An 18,347-nucleotide genomic window follows, 5' to 3' on the forward strand; every position below is an offset into this window, starting at 1 on the left:
ATGGAGATAGGAACCATACGCCCACCGCTATCAACTATGGAAAAAGCCAAAAGACGAAATGAAAATCTCTGCTTGTACTGTGCATCCCCGGATCACAAGATAAACGTCTGTCCCCTAGTCAACAAAAAGAAGGGTGAGTGTTCACATGTCTCTCTAGGAGGATTGACAACTTCATTCACTAACCCCTACATTTCTGTTTTTTTGACATTACAGTGGGACCAGAACAGGATTACTACTAAGGCCATGATTGACACAGGATCTTGTGGAAATTATATGGATATATGTTTTGCTGCTTTAAATAAAATTCCTATTATTTCTAAACTCAAACCTGTCTCAGTAAGTCTTATTACCGGTGTTCCGTTATCCTCTGGTCCGATCACTGATCAGACACAAGCACTTCTAGTCACTATTAACGAGTCTCATAGGGAGACTTCTACCTTCGATTTAATACCATCACCCCACTTTCCCATTGTGTTGGGACTTCCCTGGTTGCACACACACCAACCAACCATAGATTGGAAGAAACGGTCCTTGACCTTCCCTTCTTGTTATTGCGAGGAAACGTGTAAACTCCCGTTTTCCGGGAAGATTCTGTCTGTGGTGACAGATGAGATTGCACCACTATGTTATCAGGATCTTTCTGAGGTTTTTCTTGAGAAAAATGCTCAAGCATTACCTCCTCATCGAGACTATGATTGTAGCATTGATCTACTCCCAAATAGCAAATTGCCGTTCGGTCATGTTTATCCTCTTTCACAGGATGAACTTGCCCATCTCAAAACCTATTTGGATGAGAATTTGGAAAAAGGTTTTATTAGACCTTCCACTTCTTCCACAGCAGCAGGACTCTTTTTTGTTCGCAATAAAGATTCAAGTCTCAGACCTATCATCGACTACAGGAAATTGAATGCTATCACAATAAAAGATCGCTATCCTCTACCGCTTATCCCTGAGCTCATTGAGCAGGTGCGTGGAGCTACCTATTTTTCAAAATTAGACCTGAAAGGAGCATACAATCTCATTCGAATCCGTGATGGACACGAGTGGAAGACTGCATTCAGAACTAGATACGGATTGTTCGAATATCTTGTGATGCCATTCGGCCTATGCAATGCCCCTGCAGTTTTCCAACGATTTATAAACGATATTTTTAAAGACTTACTAGATGTCTGTGTTGTGGTATATCTGGACGATATACTTATATATTCACGATCCCTGTCTGAACACATAAGACATGTAAGACTTGTATTATCGAGATTGCTTGCACATAATCTTTATGTGAAGCTGAAGAAATGCTTGTTCCATAAAGACGAGGTACTCTTTCTAGGCTACATCATATCCAAAACAGGAATCGAGATGGACATGAGTAAAATATCCTGCATTCAGGATTGGCCTACACCAACTACACGCAAGGCGCTACAGCGATTCCTGGGATTTTCCAATTTCTACAGGAAGTTCATAAAAAACTTTTCTGCTATTGTGAGACCCCTCACACAGCTCACTAGCATAAAAATACCATTTAAATGGTCAGAAGAAGCAAATAAGGCTTTTCACCTGTTAAAGACAAGGTTTACTTCCGCTCCCATATTACGCCATCCAGACCCATCCCTCCAATACATTCTGGAGGTAGATGCGTCAAACATGGCAGTAGGAGCAATACTCTCCCAACGACCTACCCACACTTCACCACTTCATCCAGTCGCCTTTTTTTCTAAATCCCTGAGCAGTCCAGAGATAAATTACCCCGTGGGTGAGAAGGAACTGCTTGCTATAAAATTGGCTCTGGAGAATTGGCGACATTTACTCGAAGGCACCCAACTACCAATAATTATATACACGGACCATAAAAACCTCCAATATCTTCAGACTAGCAAAACTCTCTCGCATCGACAGGTACGATGGTCACTATTCTTTCTAAGGTTTAACTTCCTAGTGACCTACACACCTGCAGATAAGAACAAAAAGGCGGATGCACTATCACGACTAACTGAAGAAAACTACTTTGAAATTCCTTCCGTTCCTATAATACCTCACAAACGCATTATTGGAGTTGTCCGTTCCTTGAAGGAAGAGGTTCTGCATGGTATAAGGTTGGATTCACCCCCACCACAACTAAATACTGATGCAGAAGGCTTCCTCTACTACAACGACAAACTTTACATACCACCTACCCTACGCACCAAGATCTTGGAATTATCGCATGATGTGCCTATGGCAGGACATATGGGTATGACAAAGACTCTTAATCTGATTACCAGACAATTCTGGTGGCCTGACATGAAAACATCTATACAAAAATTCGTCTCTTCATGCAATGTCTGTGCCAGGTCCAAAATTGACACTACGAGACCATCCGGTCTACTATGCAGTCTACCAATACCCCAAACTCCATGGGAGGTTCTGTCATTGGACTTCATCGTAGAATTGCCCCCTTCCAAAGGATTTAATACCATCTTGGTGTCAGTGGACCATCTGACAATAATGGCACATTTCATTGCTATTCGCAGACTACCTTCGTCCAAACAAACGGCAGAACTCCTGATGAAACATGTCTTCAGATTACATGGTATCCCAAAAACTCTTCTGTCTGACCGTGGATCCCAATTTATTTCTAAATTCTGGCAAGAACTATGTCACATACTACGGATTGAGCGGAAGCTCACTTCTCCTTACCATCCGCAGACCAACGGACAGACTGAAAGAGTCAACCAATGCATCGAGCAGTATTTACGTTGTTACACTTCTTACCAACGGGATGATTGGTTGGATCTTCTCCCCCTGGCAGAATTTGCCTACAACAACGCAACTCACAGTACAACCAAGCAGAGTCCGTTCTACTTGAACTATGGGTTCCATCCCTCTATTCTCCCTCCACGCATCCTTCCTTCAAATAACCCAGTAGCCTCAGACTATCTTACCCAAATAAAGGATTCTCTGGGTTTACTAAATACTACCATTGCACACGCTCACAGTCAACAAAAGAAGTACTATGATCTTCGTAGAAGACCTTCTCCACAGTACACTATCGGGGACCTCGTTTGGCTCTCAACAAAAAACTTGAGACTGAAGATCCCTAGCAAAAAGCTTGGACCTCTGTTCTTGGGACCTTTCCCAATCAAGAAACTTATTGGAAAAGCTGCAGTGCAGCTTACATTGCCAATGGACCTAAAAATCCATCCCATTTTCCATGTGTCGCTACTAAAACCCCATGTTCCGGACCAAGGAATAAGGCCTAATATTCCACCTCCCCCTCCTGTACAAGTTGAAGGTGGAGAAGAATACGAGATAAAAGAGATTCTGGATTCTCGTATCTACAGAAGAAGACTTCAGTACTTGGTTAGATGGAAGAACTATGGGCCCCAAGACGACACCTGGCTAAACACCTCTGAAATACATGCCCCTAGATTAATCCGCAATTTTCATGCGAGATACCCAGACAAACCAGCTCCAGAGGCCTTCAGGAGCAGGCCTTAAGGGGGGGGTATTGTAATGTTCCGGTACCTTTGGTACCCTAAATTACACTTTCCACAAGTGTATGCGCCCCACCATTTACTTTTGGAAAGGTGCGCATACACCTTTAAGACTGGAGCTGTCATCACCCAGCGCCGGACTAGATGGCTATTTAAAGCGCCGGTTCTCACTCACATGTGTTCGTTCAAACACCCTTACCTGGATGCTAACCTTGCTTGAAGCTTCCATGCTTGCAAGCTTACTTCGCTGACGGAACCTCGCTGCTGCTGATCCCTGTATCCCGCTACTGGATCATCCGCCTCTCCTGAACCACCCTTCGGCTGTATCGCTAATAGTGCTAAGTACCCCGCAGGGGAATTCTCTATAAACTTATACTAAGCTTACACTATCTAGCTCTGCATAGTAAAGACTGTTTATCACATCTGCATAACTAGATTGCTAGCTCTTGAGACTACTGCTACTTATTCCTGCACTGGGTTGATCTCTTTTGTATGTCCACCTGCTATTCTATCATCTGCTATCATACAACATTGCTAAACCTTCCTGCATCCATCTGCTACTGTCTCACCTTCAAGTGTCTATCACCTACCACCTCCACTCAACCTATCCCTCAACCTTCATCATTGTGTTACCACATACATAAAGTCATTCTAGGAACCAGCTTGCTAATTGTGTGTATTTACTGGCTGAAATGAGACCTTCCACACATGATGAGTCATTGAGGTTGGGAATGGTATCTCAGCATATCTCTTACATGACTACTGAAGTGGAACTATTTCTGCAGCTGAAAATCCACACCATATAAGAAACGCAGGAGCGTTACAGGGATCTGCTGCCCTCTACTGTTTGTAAATGTATTATGTATGCTCTTCCTGTCCCTGGGTTGATGGAATTGAAACCCCAGAAGGAGGAAATGAAGAGAGAGAGGTCTCAGCCACGTCCTATCTATGCCACTAAACCCCGAGCCAGAAGGGACTGTAGGTATTCCTGTGATCGAATAGTTTAGCTGCTGAGTGTGTACCTAAACCCTTGTGACAGAGTATCTCCTCCCCCTCCTTGTTATTACCTCACAGTGATAGATAGCGGGGTCTCCGCTCCTGGATGTGGGGAGTGGTCACCTTCCTGTATATTAGTAGGTGAACCCCATTATTAGAATATAGTTTATATACAGCTCCTGTTATTCTCGGTAACCCCGCCCCTTCCGGTCTGAGGTCCTATCCTGCTTAGGGCTCAGTAGCCAGCATAGGCTAGAGCCAGGTTAGGCTTCTGGGGGCCACGTCAGGATCACAGGATTAGCGGTCCAGTCACACGGGCGATCAGAAACGATTAGGGGTGGCGGGGACCAAAGTGCAGAGTAAATAGGCGGACTCTGAGATCCAGGACCACACCACAGTTCCTGCTGGTGAGAAGCTCCGTTCCAGGCTGGCTGGACAACAGATGAAGGATCTTCTCACCAGCAATGATCCAGTCTTCAGATCTCTGACACCAAGATCTCCATCGTCCTCAGGGGGCCCAGCAACACTCATCTGGAGGGATCTCTTATAGAAAGCTTGTATTACTTCTATACTGGTGTACATCTATATACTGATGGGTAATGTTAGATGCTGGTTGTAGTAGTTCTTCTCCTCCCAATGACTGACTAGATTATAGATTCATTTCCTAGGAAATCAGAGGCGTGTCCCATGGATCCCATTACACCCAATCAGAGGTGTTTCCCGTGGGCCCCATAGATCCCATTACACCCAATCAGAGGTGTTTCCCGTGGGCCCCATGGATCCCATTACACCCAAGCAGAGGTGGGTCCGGGGGACCCCATGGATCCCATTACATCCAATCAGAGTTATGTCCCCCGGGGGCCCCATGGATCCCATTACACCCAATCAGAGATATATCCCAGGGGCCCCATGGATCCCATTACACCCAATCAGAGATATATCCCAGGGGCCCCATGGATCCCATTACACCCAATCAGAGGTGTTTCCCGGGGGCCCATGGATCCCATTACACCCAATCAGAGATATATCCCCGGGGGCCCATGGATCCCATTACACCCAATCAGAGATTTGTCCCGGGGGCCCCATGGATCCCATTACACCCAATCAGAGATATATACCGGGAGCCCCATGGATCCCATTACACCCAATCAGAGATATATCCCGGGAGCCCCATGGATCCCATTACACCCAATCAGAGGTATATCCCGGGGGCCCCATTACACCCAATCAGAGGGGTGTCCCGGGGGCCCCATGGATCCCATTACACCCAATCAGAGGTATATCCCGGGGGCCCCATTACACCCAATCAGAGGGGTGTCCCGGGGGCCCCATAGATCCCATTACACCCAGAGGTATGTCGCGGGGGGGGGGGGGCTCTGAGCTGGGGGAGGACGGTGCAGGCAGCACACGGTGATGAACACACACTGAGCAATGCTGGCGGTTTCCTGTCACCATCTCACTTCCTGCCGCAGTGACACAACGAGGACTGGGGGGGGAGGGGGGATCTACACCTAGATAGGGAGCATTAACCCTCCACCTGCCAGACACTTCCCACAGCCTGACACTGGAGGGATGGATGGAGGGATGGATGGGTAATTGATAGATTTCAGACACACAGCAGCGGGTTGGAAATGTATTGATCAGTGATCAGGTATTGATTTTCCTTCTCATCACATCTCTATGACCTTCTACACCCCTCCCCCCTCCCCCACCACTCTCCGCAGCCGGGGCTCCATTCACCTTCACAGGACATGGAGTGAGGGGACCCCCCACTGTCCCCAATTCTAGATGTGACCCCGCCCCCTGCAGAACATTACATCCCTGTATGATCAGAGATAGAGCCAGATGCTGCAGAACATTGCATCCTGAGGTCACTGCAGAACATTGCATCCTGAGGTCACTGGGCTCACTGCAGAACATTGCATCCCAACATCACTGGGCTCACTGCAGATCATTGCATCCCAACGTCACTGGGCTCACTGCAGATCATTGCATCCTGAGGTCAGTGGGCTCACTGCAGAACATTGCATCCCAACATCACTGGGCTCACTGCAGATCATTGCATCCTGAGGTCACTGGGCTCACTGCAGAACATTGCATCCTGAGGTTACCGGGCTCAGTGCAGAACATTGCATCCTGAGGTCAGTGGTCTCACTGCAGAACATTGCATCCTGACGTCACTGAGCTCCCTGCAGAACATTGCATCCCAACGTCACTGGGCTCACTGCAGATCATTGCATCCTGAGGTCACTGGGCTCACTGCAGAACATTGCATCCTGAGGTCAGTGGGCTCACTGCAGAACATTGCATCTTGAGGTCAGTGGTCTCAGTGCAGAACATTGCATCCTGACGTCACTGAGCTCACTGCAGAACATTGCATCCTGACGTCACTAAGCTCACTGCAGAACATTGCATCCTGAGGTCACTGGGCTCACTGCAGAACATTGCATCCTGAGGTCACCGGGCTCAGTGCAGAACATTGCATCCTGAGGTCAGTGGTCTCACTGCAGAACATTGCATCCTGACGTCACTGAGCTCCCTGCAGAACATTGCATCCTGAGGTCACTGGGCTCACTGCAGAACATTGCATCCCAACGTCACTGGGCTCACTGCAGATCATTGCATCCTGAGGTCACTGGGCTCACTGCAGAACATTGCATCCTGAGGTCAGTGGGCTCACTGCAGAACATTGCATCCCGTCACTGGGCTCACTGCAGATCATTGCATCCTGAGGTCACCGGGCTCAGTGCAGAACATTGCATCCTGTGGTCAGTGGATCACTGCAGAACATTGCATCCTGAGGTCACTGGTCTCGCTGCAGAACATTGCATCCTGAGGTCACTGAGCTCACTGCAGAACATTGCATCCTGAGGTCAGTGGGCTCACTGCAGAACATTGCATCCTGAGGTCAGTGGGCTCACTGCAGAACATTGCATCCCGACGTCACTGAGCTCCCTGCATTCTGACGTCACTGAGCTCACTGCAGAACATTGCATCCTGACGTCACTAAGCTCACTGCAGAACATTGCATCCCGACGTCACTGAGCTCCCTGCATCCTGACGTCACTGGGCTCACTGCAGGACATTGCATCCTGACGTCACTGAGCTCACTGCAGAACATTGCATCCTGACGTCACTGAGCTCACTGCAGAACATTGCATCCTGACGTCACTGAGCTCACTGCAGAACATTGCATCCTGACGTCACTGAGCTCACTGCAGAACATTGCATCTATGATACTGGTGCATTACATTGCACCAATACTCATGCAGAGCATTACTTCTGAGGATTGCTGTAACTCCTCCCCACACATTACATCCCACAGTGCAGAATATCGCACCTTTCATGCGTCATCTCCCAGCCATGCTGGTGTGGCCCCAGAATCTTGCACCGGGGTTTCCAGACAGCCAGGGGCCCCAGCTGAGAAAAGTCTCGTCATGTAAATCCTCCATCAGTATCCTGCGCACAGTGCCAGTTGGAGGGACTCCACCCCTGGCAGGGGAGCAGAGTTGGGGGGGGGGGGGTTGGGGCGGAGGTCCCGGGACCCCACCATGGTCTTACCTGGTATGGGGGGAGTCGGTCAGACATTCCTCAAAGTCCAGCGTAACGGTCATGGCTCCTCCAGCAGAGACGACACAACCTGCAGAGGAGGAAGAGACTGACTTCCCCAGGAAGGAAGAGAGCAGCAGAGACACCCACCAGGTGGGGAGGAGAGACGGAGAACAGCCAGGACATGACGCCGGGCCCCTCCGCTCCCATGCTGGGGGGCCACATCACATGGACCACAAAAGATTGCCGGACAGTCTGCTGGTACAAAACACAGCAACCGCCATTCACAGTCTCTGCCTGCGCTGCCCTGACTGTTGTCACCGGGACAGGACGTGAGGGGAAATCCCTCCAATGATGCTCCAGATAGCAGGGAAAAACCTGGCTGGGGTTGTAGTCCATCCTGCCCAGCATGGTGGCCTCTCCATTGTTCTGTCATTTCAGCTGTGTGACCTCCAGGTCATGACCCCCCCATACCTGACAGCCGCTGGTCTGTGTGTTCTCCAGGTCATGACCCCCCCCCCCCCCGGATAGCACTGGGCTGTGCGACCTCCTGGTCATGACCCCCCCATACCTGACAGCGCTGGGCTGTGTGACCTCTAGGTCATGACCCCCCCATACCTGACAGTGCTGGGCTGTGTGACCTCTAGGTCATGACCCCCCCATACCTGACAGTGCTGGGCTGTGCGACCTCCAGGTCATGACCCCCATACCTGACAGCGCTGGGCTGTGCGACCTCCAGGTCATAACCCCCCCCCCCCCCCCGATAGCACTGGGCTGTGCGACCTCTATGTCATAACCACCCCCCCCCCCGAAGCACTGGGCTGTGTGACCTTCAGGTCATGACCCCCCCCGGATAGCACTAGGCTATGTGTTCTCCAGGTCATGACCCCCCCATACCTGATAGCGCTGGGCTGTGTGACCTCCAGGTCATGACCCCACCACCCACTCACCTGACAGTACAGGGTATGGGCGACTCCAGATCACCAGAAAGAAGGTGAGGGCAGATTCCAAAGGCACAGGGAGCTCTGGATCATCCAGAACTAGGAGCAGGTGGGGAGTGGATCCCAAGGGCCTGAGGCTCTGGATTACCAGAACTAAGAGGAGGTCCGAAGCAGATTCCGTGGGGGGGGGGGGGGGCGACTCCAGATCACCAAAATTTTGGGAGCAGATCCCAAGGGCCCGGGGCTCCTGCTTATTGGAACTGAGGAGAGGTCAGGAGCAGATCCTGAAAGCAGAGGGGTTCTGGATCTCAAGAATGGGGGGGAGACTAGGAGCAGATCCCAAGGGCATGGGGGGCTCCAGATTACCAGAACTGGGGGGAGATCAGGAGCAGATCCCGAGAAGGGTCTGGAACATCAGAACTGGGGAGAGGGCAGGAGGAGGTCCTGAGGACGGGGGGGGGGGGGGGGGGGAGAATAATTGGAAGTATATCCTGAGGGTTTAGGGGCTCCAGATCACTGGAATAAAAGGTAACACAGGCTCCCCAGGGTGAACCACCAGAAGCACACAAAAAATATTCAAATGTTCATTAAAAGTCCGCCATATAAGAGGAGAAGATGGTTAGCGTGAGAAAGGACCATGCATGCCCCCATTCGGTACTGCGCATTCTACCGCTGTGACGTCATTCCGCTACCGCAGCATTCCAACAGCACCGCTCTATTGGCTGCTTCTCCATCTCCACCAGGGCAGCCATCAGGGGGGGACAGCCCATACACATGTAAGGGGCCCAGGCGTTCCAAGGGGCCCAGCTGCCCAGGCCCCAACCAAGGAGACCGAGTAGTTGCAGCTGTAGTAACTAGCAATTGCTGAAACATAGCGGCTGCAGAGTAAGTCGATGCAGCTGAAGGGCTGTCTCTTTGCTGAAAATAGGAGGCTGTCTCTTTGCTGGATTGGGATATCTCTTAGCTGAATATATGAGGTTGTCTCTTTACTGGATTGGGATTTTTATTTGCTGAATGTGGCCGTCTCTTTGCTGGATTGGGATATCTCTTGGCTAAATTTATGAGGCCATCTCTTTACTTGATTGGGATGTCTCTTTGCTGAATATATGAGGGCGTCTCTTTTTTGGATTGGGATGTCCCTTTGCTGAATATATGGGGATGTCTCTTTGATGGATTGGATTCATTTGAATTTATTAAGTTATAAGAAAATAGAAGTGGGGGCACTGAAGGACTTGGTGGGATGGCCAGTAGGCGATTCAGTGGGATGGCCAGAGGGTGGGCCCTTTGGAATGTTGGTGGTCAGGCCCAGAGGGGCCCAACCCTAAAGCTGTGTAAGGGGCCCCAAAATTTCTGATGGCTGCCCTGATCTCCACCATGGAAGTATAGTGACTGGCTGGCCTCGCTCTCCTGACACTACGGTGGTTCCAGAGTCCGGGAATGTGCGGACAGCGGATGTCTGGAGGAGCCTGATTACCATTTATTTTATGTGAGTTGCCAGTTTAGATTGCTTCAATAAATGCTACACATAGAAGCACTTTTTCCTTTTCTTTTTTTTGGCTCTAGATCACTGGGACTGGGGGAGGTCAGGAGCAGATCCTGAGGGCATGGGGGCTCCAGAATACCAGAACTGGGGGGAGATGATCAGGAGCAGATCCCGAGGGTATGGGGGCTCCAGAATAACAGAACTGGGGAGAGATCAGGAGCAGATCTTGAGGGCATGGGGGCTCCAGAATACCAGAACTGGGGGGAGATGATCAGGAGCAGATCCCGAGGGTATGGGGGCTCCAGAATACCAGAACTGGCGGGAGGTCAGGAGCAGATCCTGAGGGTATGGGGGCTCCAGAATACCAGAACTGGCGGGAGGTCAGGAGCAGATCCTGGGGGCATGGGGGCTCCAGAATACCAGAACTGGAGGGAGATGATCAGGAGCAGATCCCGAGGGCATGGGGGGATCCAGAATACCAGAAATGGGGGGAGGTCAGGAGCAGATCTCGAAGGCATGGGGGCTCCAGAATACCAGAACAAGGGGGGAGGTCAGGAACAGATCCTGAGGACTCCAGAATACCAGAACTGGGGGGAGACCAGGAGCAGATCTTGAGGGCATAGGGGCTCTAGAATACCAGAACTGGGGGAGGTCAGGAGCAGATCCTGAGGGCTCCAGAATCCCAGAACTGGGGGGAGGTCAGGAACAGATCCTGAGGGCTCCAGAATACCAGAACTGGGGGGAGGTCAGGAGCAGATCCTGAGGGCTCCAGAATACCAGAACTGGGGGGAGGTCAGGAACAGATCCTGAGGGCTCCAGAATACCAGAACTGGGGGGAGGTCAGGAACAGATCCTGAGGGCTCCAGAATACCAGAACTGGGGGAGGTCAGGAACAGATCCTGAGGACTCCAGAATACCAGAACTGGGGGGAGATCAGGAGCAGATCTTGAGGGCATAGGGGCTCCAAAATACCAGAACTGGGGGGAGACCAGGAGCAGATCTTGAGGGCATAGGGGCTCTAGAATACCAGAACTGGGGGAGGTCAGGAGCAGATCCTGAGGGCTCCAGAATCCCAGAACTGGGGGGAGGTCAGGAACAGATCCTGAGGGCTCCAGAATACCAGAACTGGGGGGAGGTCAGGAGCAGATCCTGAGGGCTCCAGAATACCAGAACTGGGGGGAGGTCAGGAACAGATCCTGAGGGCTCCAGAATACCAGAACTGGGGGGAGGTCAGGAACAGATCCGGAGGGCTTCAGAATACCAGAACTGGGGGGAGATCAGGAGCAGATCTCGGGGGCATGGGGGCTCCAGAATACCAGAACAGATCTTAAGTGCATTGGGGTAGGAGGAGTAGGAGTTTACAAAAATCAGGAACAATCAGAAATGCCCCCCCACGGTCTGTGGAATCCCATGCAGACGGGGGTCCAGAATGTTTTCACACCAGGTAAGTGTCCTTACCCGTACTGGGGCTGACCATGTAACCTCTTGCTGGGTATTGGGTAGGTGATGAATACACATGAACAGCTTCACACGTATAATAATAGGCCCCGCCCCGCCAGGACTCGTCTTCCCTTCATTGGAGGGGGGTTCAGCAGACACAGAACTCTTCTATATTCTGCAGAGGATTGCTCACTTCCCGCTCAGTCACATCCACAGCTTTCACATCCACAAACTCATCACAGCCAACGTCTTCTGTACAAGATTTTATGTATTAAAAAAAATAAACTCAATGTACAAATCAAGAGAAAAGCAGCTTAAATAAGGGTGCCTGGGGAGGGCGGGGCCTGGGGAAGGCGGAGCCTGCTGAGGGCGGAGCCCGGAATATTGGAGACACAGGGGTCCCCGTTCACATTGCAAGCCACCCGCCAGAAGCTTCATTCTGTCAATAAATTAAAGGGGGATGTAAACAATCTGGAAACAAATGGAAATATGGGGGGGTGGGTGACTGAGGGGGGTGGGGAGGAGCAGTAAGGGGAAAGAGGGGAGGGGCAGAAAATGGGTGGAGCTGAGAAGAAAGGGGGAGTAGCAGGGGGTCAGTAAGGGAGAGGATAAGAAGGGCAAAAAAAGGATAGAAGAGAAGGCTGGAAGGGGGAGGAGCAGAAAGGGCAGGAAGGGGGAGGGGCAGAGAGGGCAGGAAGAGGGAGGAGTAGAGAGAACAAGAAGGGGGAGGAGCAGTGGGGTCACTGAGGATGTGTAACAGACTCCCCCAATGTGGCACAGATTTTGTGTCCGCTGTCCTCCTGTGCTGTTAGCGGAACAGAAGTTCAAAGTTCATTCAACTCGCACCAGAAGACCCCTCAGAATGGTGGCCCCCTTTTCCTTTGTGATCCATTCCACTTCAGAGCTGGGAATTCTGGGATCCAGGAGTTCTGAGGGCCCTGAGGAAGGGGGGCCCATCTTGTAAGATCCTGGCCGTACACAAATTTGTAGAGCAACCTGGGCTCCAAATATGCGCTGAGAGCGCGGGTCTCTGAATCTGAAAAAGAAGAAGAAAGGTCACCAAAGGGGTTGTTGTCCCAATACAGGGATCCTCAAACTACGGCCCTCCAGCTGTTGTGGAACTACACATCCCATGAGGCATTGTAAGACTCCGACATTCACAGACATGACTAGGCATGATGGGAATTGTAGTTCCTGAACAACTGGAGGGCCGTAGTTTGAAGACCCCTGTCCCAATACAAAAGTCGGGGGGGGGAATCCCATAGCCGATGCTGCTGAACTTCTTGTATGGAGCACCGCTACTTCCTAAACCACAGACGGCAACACTATTACACTAAGAATAAACTATCCACACCGCGTCCACCCAACATCACTAACAACCCATCAACACCCCATCCATCCAACACTCCCAACAACCCATCAACACCCCATCCATCCAACACTCCCAACAACCCATCAACACCCCATCCATCCAACAATCCCAACAACCCATCAACACCCCATCTATCCAACACTCCCAACAACCCATCAACACCCCATCTATCCAACACTCCCAACAACCCATCAACACTCCATCCATCCAACTCTCCCAACAACCCATCAACACTCCCAACAAACCATCAACACCCCATCCATCCAACAATCCCAACAACCCATCAACACTCCCAACAACCCATCAACACCCCATCCATCCAACACTCCCAACAACCCATCAACACCCCATCCATCCAACACTCCCAACAACCCATCAACACCCCTAACAACCCATCAACACCCCATCCATCCAACACTCCCAACAAACCATCAACACTCCCAACAACCCATCAGTATTCCATCCATCCAACACTCCCAGCAACCCATCAACACTCCCAACAACCCATCAGTATTCCATCCATCCAACACTCCCAGCAACCCATCAACACTCCATCCATCCAACACTCCCAACAACTCATCAACACTCCATCCATCCAACACTCCCAACAACCCATCAGTATTCCATCCATCCAACACTCCCAACAACCCATCAACACTCCATCCATCCAACACTCCCAGCAACCCATCAACACTCCATCCATCCAACACTCCCAACAACCCATCAACACCCCATCTATCCAACACTCCCAACACCCATCAACACCCCATATATCCAACACTCCCAACACCCATCAACACTCCATCCATCCAACACTCCCAACAACTCATCAACACTCCATCCATCCAACACTCCCAACAACTCATCAACACTCCATCCATCCAACACTCCCAGCAACCCATCAACACACCATCCATCCAACACTCCCAACAACTCATCAACACTCCATCCATCCAACACTCCCAACAACTCATCAACACACCATCCATCCAACACTCCCAACAACTCATCAACACTCCATCCATCCAACACTCCCAGCAACCCATCAACACTCCATCCATCCAACACTCCCAACAACTCATCAACACTCCATCCATCCAACACTCCCAGCAACTCATCAACACTCCATCCATCCAACACTCCCAACAACTCATCAACACTCCATCCATCCAACACTCCCAGCAACCCATCAACGCCCCATCCATCCAACACTCCCAGCAACCCATCAACACTCCATCCATCCAACACTCCCAGCAACCCATCAACACTCCATCCATCCAACACTCCCAACAACTCATCAACACTCCATCCATCCAACACTCCCAACAACCCATCAGTATTCCATCCATCCAATACTCCCAGCAACCCATCAACACTCCATCCATCCTGTTATACCTGAAGGGTTTCACATGTACTGTCACTTTAAGGCTGGCTCCACCCAGGAGTGATGACAAGGGTCAAGGGGCAGAGTGGCCATCTTTAGACACATGTAGAGATGTATTGATATGCAGAGCTGTCCTGTAATGCTGTACAGAGTGTCCTGAATAAACAACCGTTGTTCCAGACCAGAGTCCTGTGTCTCTCACAACACGGAGAATATAACAGTGGCGACGAGGATGGGATTTACAAGGTTACTATCCGTGTGAGAAAGGAAAGGAAGAAAAAAACTCTGGATTGTCAGGAATACAAACACCCACAGAGCCCAGCAGGAAAATGTCATTGATCGGGACATTAAGTGAATTTGATGGAGAACAGACAACGTGGATTTCCTGGATTGAGAGATTAGAACAATATTTTGCTGCAAATGCCATCCCAGGCGACAGGCAAGTAGCAGTATTTCTGACACTGGTTGGTGCTAGGACATATGACACTCTTAGGGATCTCCTTTTCCCTGAAAAACCAGCAACTAAGACTTTGGCAGAGCTCCTGACACTGTTAGGGAATCACTTCCAGCCTAAACCACTAGAGATTACAGAAAGATTCAGGTTCTAACAGCGGCAGCAGCAGCCAGGTGAAGATATTAAGGCTTATGTGCTCGCCCTTCGCAGACTAGCCTCAACCTGTTCTTTTGGGGAGTATTTACCGACTGCACTGAGGGATAAGTTTGTCATGGGACTGAATAGTGAGTCTAGCCAAAAGAGACTGTTAACAGAGAAAGACCTTACCCTTACAAAGGCAATTGAGATAGCTTCAGTGATGGAAATGGCTGTGAAAGATACAGAGGCATTGAACCCCCAGAGCAGAAGGGAAGAGGTTAAAGAGGAAGTTTTCAGAACAGCAGTCAAGCCAACAGCAGCTAACGGTAAATATAGACCCTCACCAAGCCGGGAGTCAGCTTGCTACCGTTGTGGGAATACAGACCATGATCACAAAGTCTGCCGGTTTAATGATCAGCTCTGTCATAATTGTGGAAAGGCAGGCCATCTGAAACGAGTCTGCCGTAGTAAGAAGGTGCGAAATAAACAACCTCTGAACACCAGGACAAAGGCATATATGGTGGGAAGATATACATCGTCATCGGAATCAGAGGATGAGGAAGTGCTCCACAGATTGGACATACATCATATGCATTCAGCACCCTCTGCAATGACTGTAGAGGTAACCGTGGAAGGAAAGAAACTCAAGATGGATGTAGACACAGGAGCAGCAGTTTCAGTTATCACCCAGAAACAATGGAGAAGACTTCTGATCCGAACAACTGTCCGTCCAACACCAATAAAACTGCAGACATACTCAAAGCAGATACTCCACCCACTGGGGTACGTGAAAGTACAGGTATCCTACAAGGGTCAGACGAAGAGAATGCCATTGTATATCCTAGAACATGGGGGACCCCCTCTTTTTGGGAGAGACTGGATTGCTCACTTTGGCATGCCAGACATCGCCATTAACCCCTGCAACACCGTGACCATCCCATCAGGGGATGAAGAGGGATGGGTGAAGTCCCTGAAACAGCGATTCCCACAAGTCTTCGATAACCATTTGGGAAAAATAAAGCATGACTGTGTGAGACTCAGGCTGAAACCCAATGCCCAGCCTAGGTTCTTCAAAGCTCGGACGGTACCTTTCGCACTCCGAGCAGGTGTGGAAGCCGGCTGGAGGAACAAGGGGTCATCTCAAAGGTAGAGCACAGCGAGTGGGCATCACCAGTTGTACCAGTAAAGAAAGCGAATGGGGACTTACGCATTTGTGGCGATTTCCGCATGGCACTAAATTCTCAACTGGAGATAGACCAGTATCCCCTACCCAGAGTAGATGACATTTTTGCCTCTCTTGCAGGAGGTCAAAAGTTCACCAAGCTTGATCTCAGGCAAGCTTATTTACAGTTTGAGGTCCACCCTTCGTCCCGCAAGTTTCTAACAATCAACACTCACAAGGGACTGTATGAATACAATCGGATGGTGTTTGGGGTAGCCTCCGCCCCAGCCATTTGGCAACGCAAAATGGATGAGATTTTGGCGGACATTCCTTTCACACAGTGCCTGTTAGATGACATGCTCATCACGGGCCTGACGGACCAGGAACACAAGCGTAACGTGGAGCTTGTGTTGGCCAGACTCCAAGAGCAGGGTCTAAAAGTGAACTTAGCGAAATGCCAATTCATGGTACCTAAATTGGAGTTTTGTGGCCACCTTGTGGATGCAGAGGGTATACACACCACGGAAGCCAAAGTTGATGCTTTAGTAAAAGCTCCAGCCCCGACCAACGTCCAGCAGCTGAGATCATACCTGGGCTTGCTGAACTATTACCACAAATTCCTGCCGGATCTAGCACACACTTTGTTTCCATTAAACAAGCTTTTGGAGAAACACTCCAGATGGAACTGGTCGGCTGCATGCCAACGTGCTTTTGACGTTTCAAAGCGAAAGCTGTTGGCGTCACGCATGCTCGTGCACTATGACCTCCAAAGGCCTCTCACCTTGGCTTGTGATGCCTCACCCTATGGTCTAGGGGCTGTACTATCTCACGTTTTGCCAGATGGGTCAGAGAAACCTGTGGCATTCGCCTCCAGGTCCTTGACAAAAGCAGAAAGCAATTACTCTCACATTGACAAAGAGGCTCTGGCGCTCATATGGGCAATTAAGAAGTTTCATCTTTACCTGTATGGTAGGGAATTCACCATACTGACTGATCATAAACCACTCCTTCAGATCTTTAGCCCTGACAAAGGCATCTCCCAGACGACTGCGGCCCGTCTTCAACGCTATGCCCTATTCTTGGGAGCATATAGCTACAAAATCCAGTATCGCAGCCATGATGCCAATGCTAATGCAGACGCCATGTCCCGTCTGACAAGGACATTAACAGACTCTTCTCCACCTGTCAAGAGTTGTCGTTACACCAGCCTGTCCTTTCTGTCATCCGGGGAAGTAGCAGCCCATACAGCCAAGGATACATTCCTTAAGACAATACTCTCCTGGGTACGGTACGGTTGGCCTGCAACTGTCACACAGGATTATGAACCTTACTTCCGTAGGCGTCTGGAATTAACTGTGTCTGGCAACTGTGTTTTATGGGGAGACCGAGTGATCGTTCCACAGACCCTCCGGAGACACATTCTGGACTTGCTACATACTGGTCATCCTGGAGGCACACGTATGAAACAAAAGGCCCAAGGCTATGTGTGGTGGCCGAACCTCGACTCCGATATCACGACATATGTGAATGCGTGTGCTGGATGTGCACAAACTGCGAGAGACCCTCCTCGAGGGTGCGTCCAGCCCTGGACTTGGCCCACGGTTCCCTGGTTTCGCCTACACTTGGACTTTGCAGGCCCGATCAGAGGACACACCTTTTTGATCATTGTTGATGCCCATTCAAAGTGGCCTGAGGTCATTCCTGTTACCCAGCCAACGACTAAGGCGACGATTTCCACACTGTTACATCTCGCTGCTACATTTGGATACCCCAGAGAAATTGTCACAGACAACGGTGCACAATTCACAAGCCAGGAGTTTCAGAGTTTCCTGACTGCCCACAACATCAAACACAAGTTGACCGCACCTTACCACCCGGCTACAAATGGTCAAGCAGAAAGGTTTGTACAGACCTTCAAACGCTATTTCAAAGCTACTGTGGCTACAAGTAAACAACAG

General features: G+C 50.1%; 2 protein-coding genes across 2 annotated transcripts in view; both read right to left on the reverse strand.

The window, feature by feature from the left end:
* The window catches only part of ACAP1 (ArfGAP with coiled-coil, ankyrin repeat and PH domains 1), a 76,522-nt gene extending 68,348 nt beyond the window's left edge, over positions 1 to 8,174 (reverse strand). The window contains exon 1 of the mRNA XM_082255105.1: positions 8,028 to 8,174. Within this exon, the coding sequence (XP_082111231.1) occupies positions 8,028 to 8,080 (53 nt within the window). The 5' untranslated portion in view covers positions 8,081 to 8,174. The remainder of the gene's footprint in view (positions 1 to 8,027) is intronic.
* Positions 8,175 to 12,607: 4,433 nt separating this feature from the next.
* Positions 12,608 to 18,347, reverse strand: part of NEURL4 (neuralized E3 ubiquitin protein ligase 4) — a 98,596-nt gene continuing 92,856 nt past the window's right edge. Inside the window, exon 28 of the mRNA XM_082255884.1 lies at positions 12,608 to 12,915. Coding sequence (XP_082112010.1) covers positions 12,711 to 12,915 — 205 coding nt within the window. The 3' untranslated portion in view covers positions 12,608 to 12,710. The remainder of the gene's footprint in view (positions 12,916 to 18,347) is intronic.

This window comes from Pelophylax lessonae (assembly GCF_965119305.1).
Source record: "Pelophylax lessonae genome assembly, chromosome: 4".
NCBI lineage: Eukaryota > Metazoa > Chordata > Amphibia > Anura > Ranidae > Pelophylax > Pelophylax lessonae.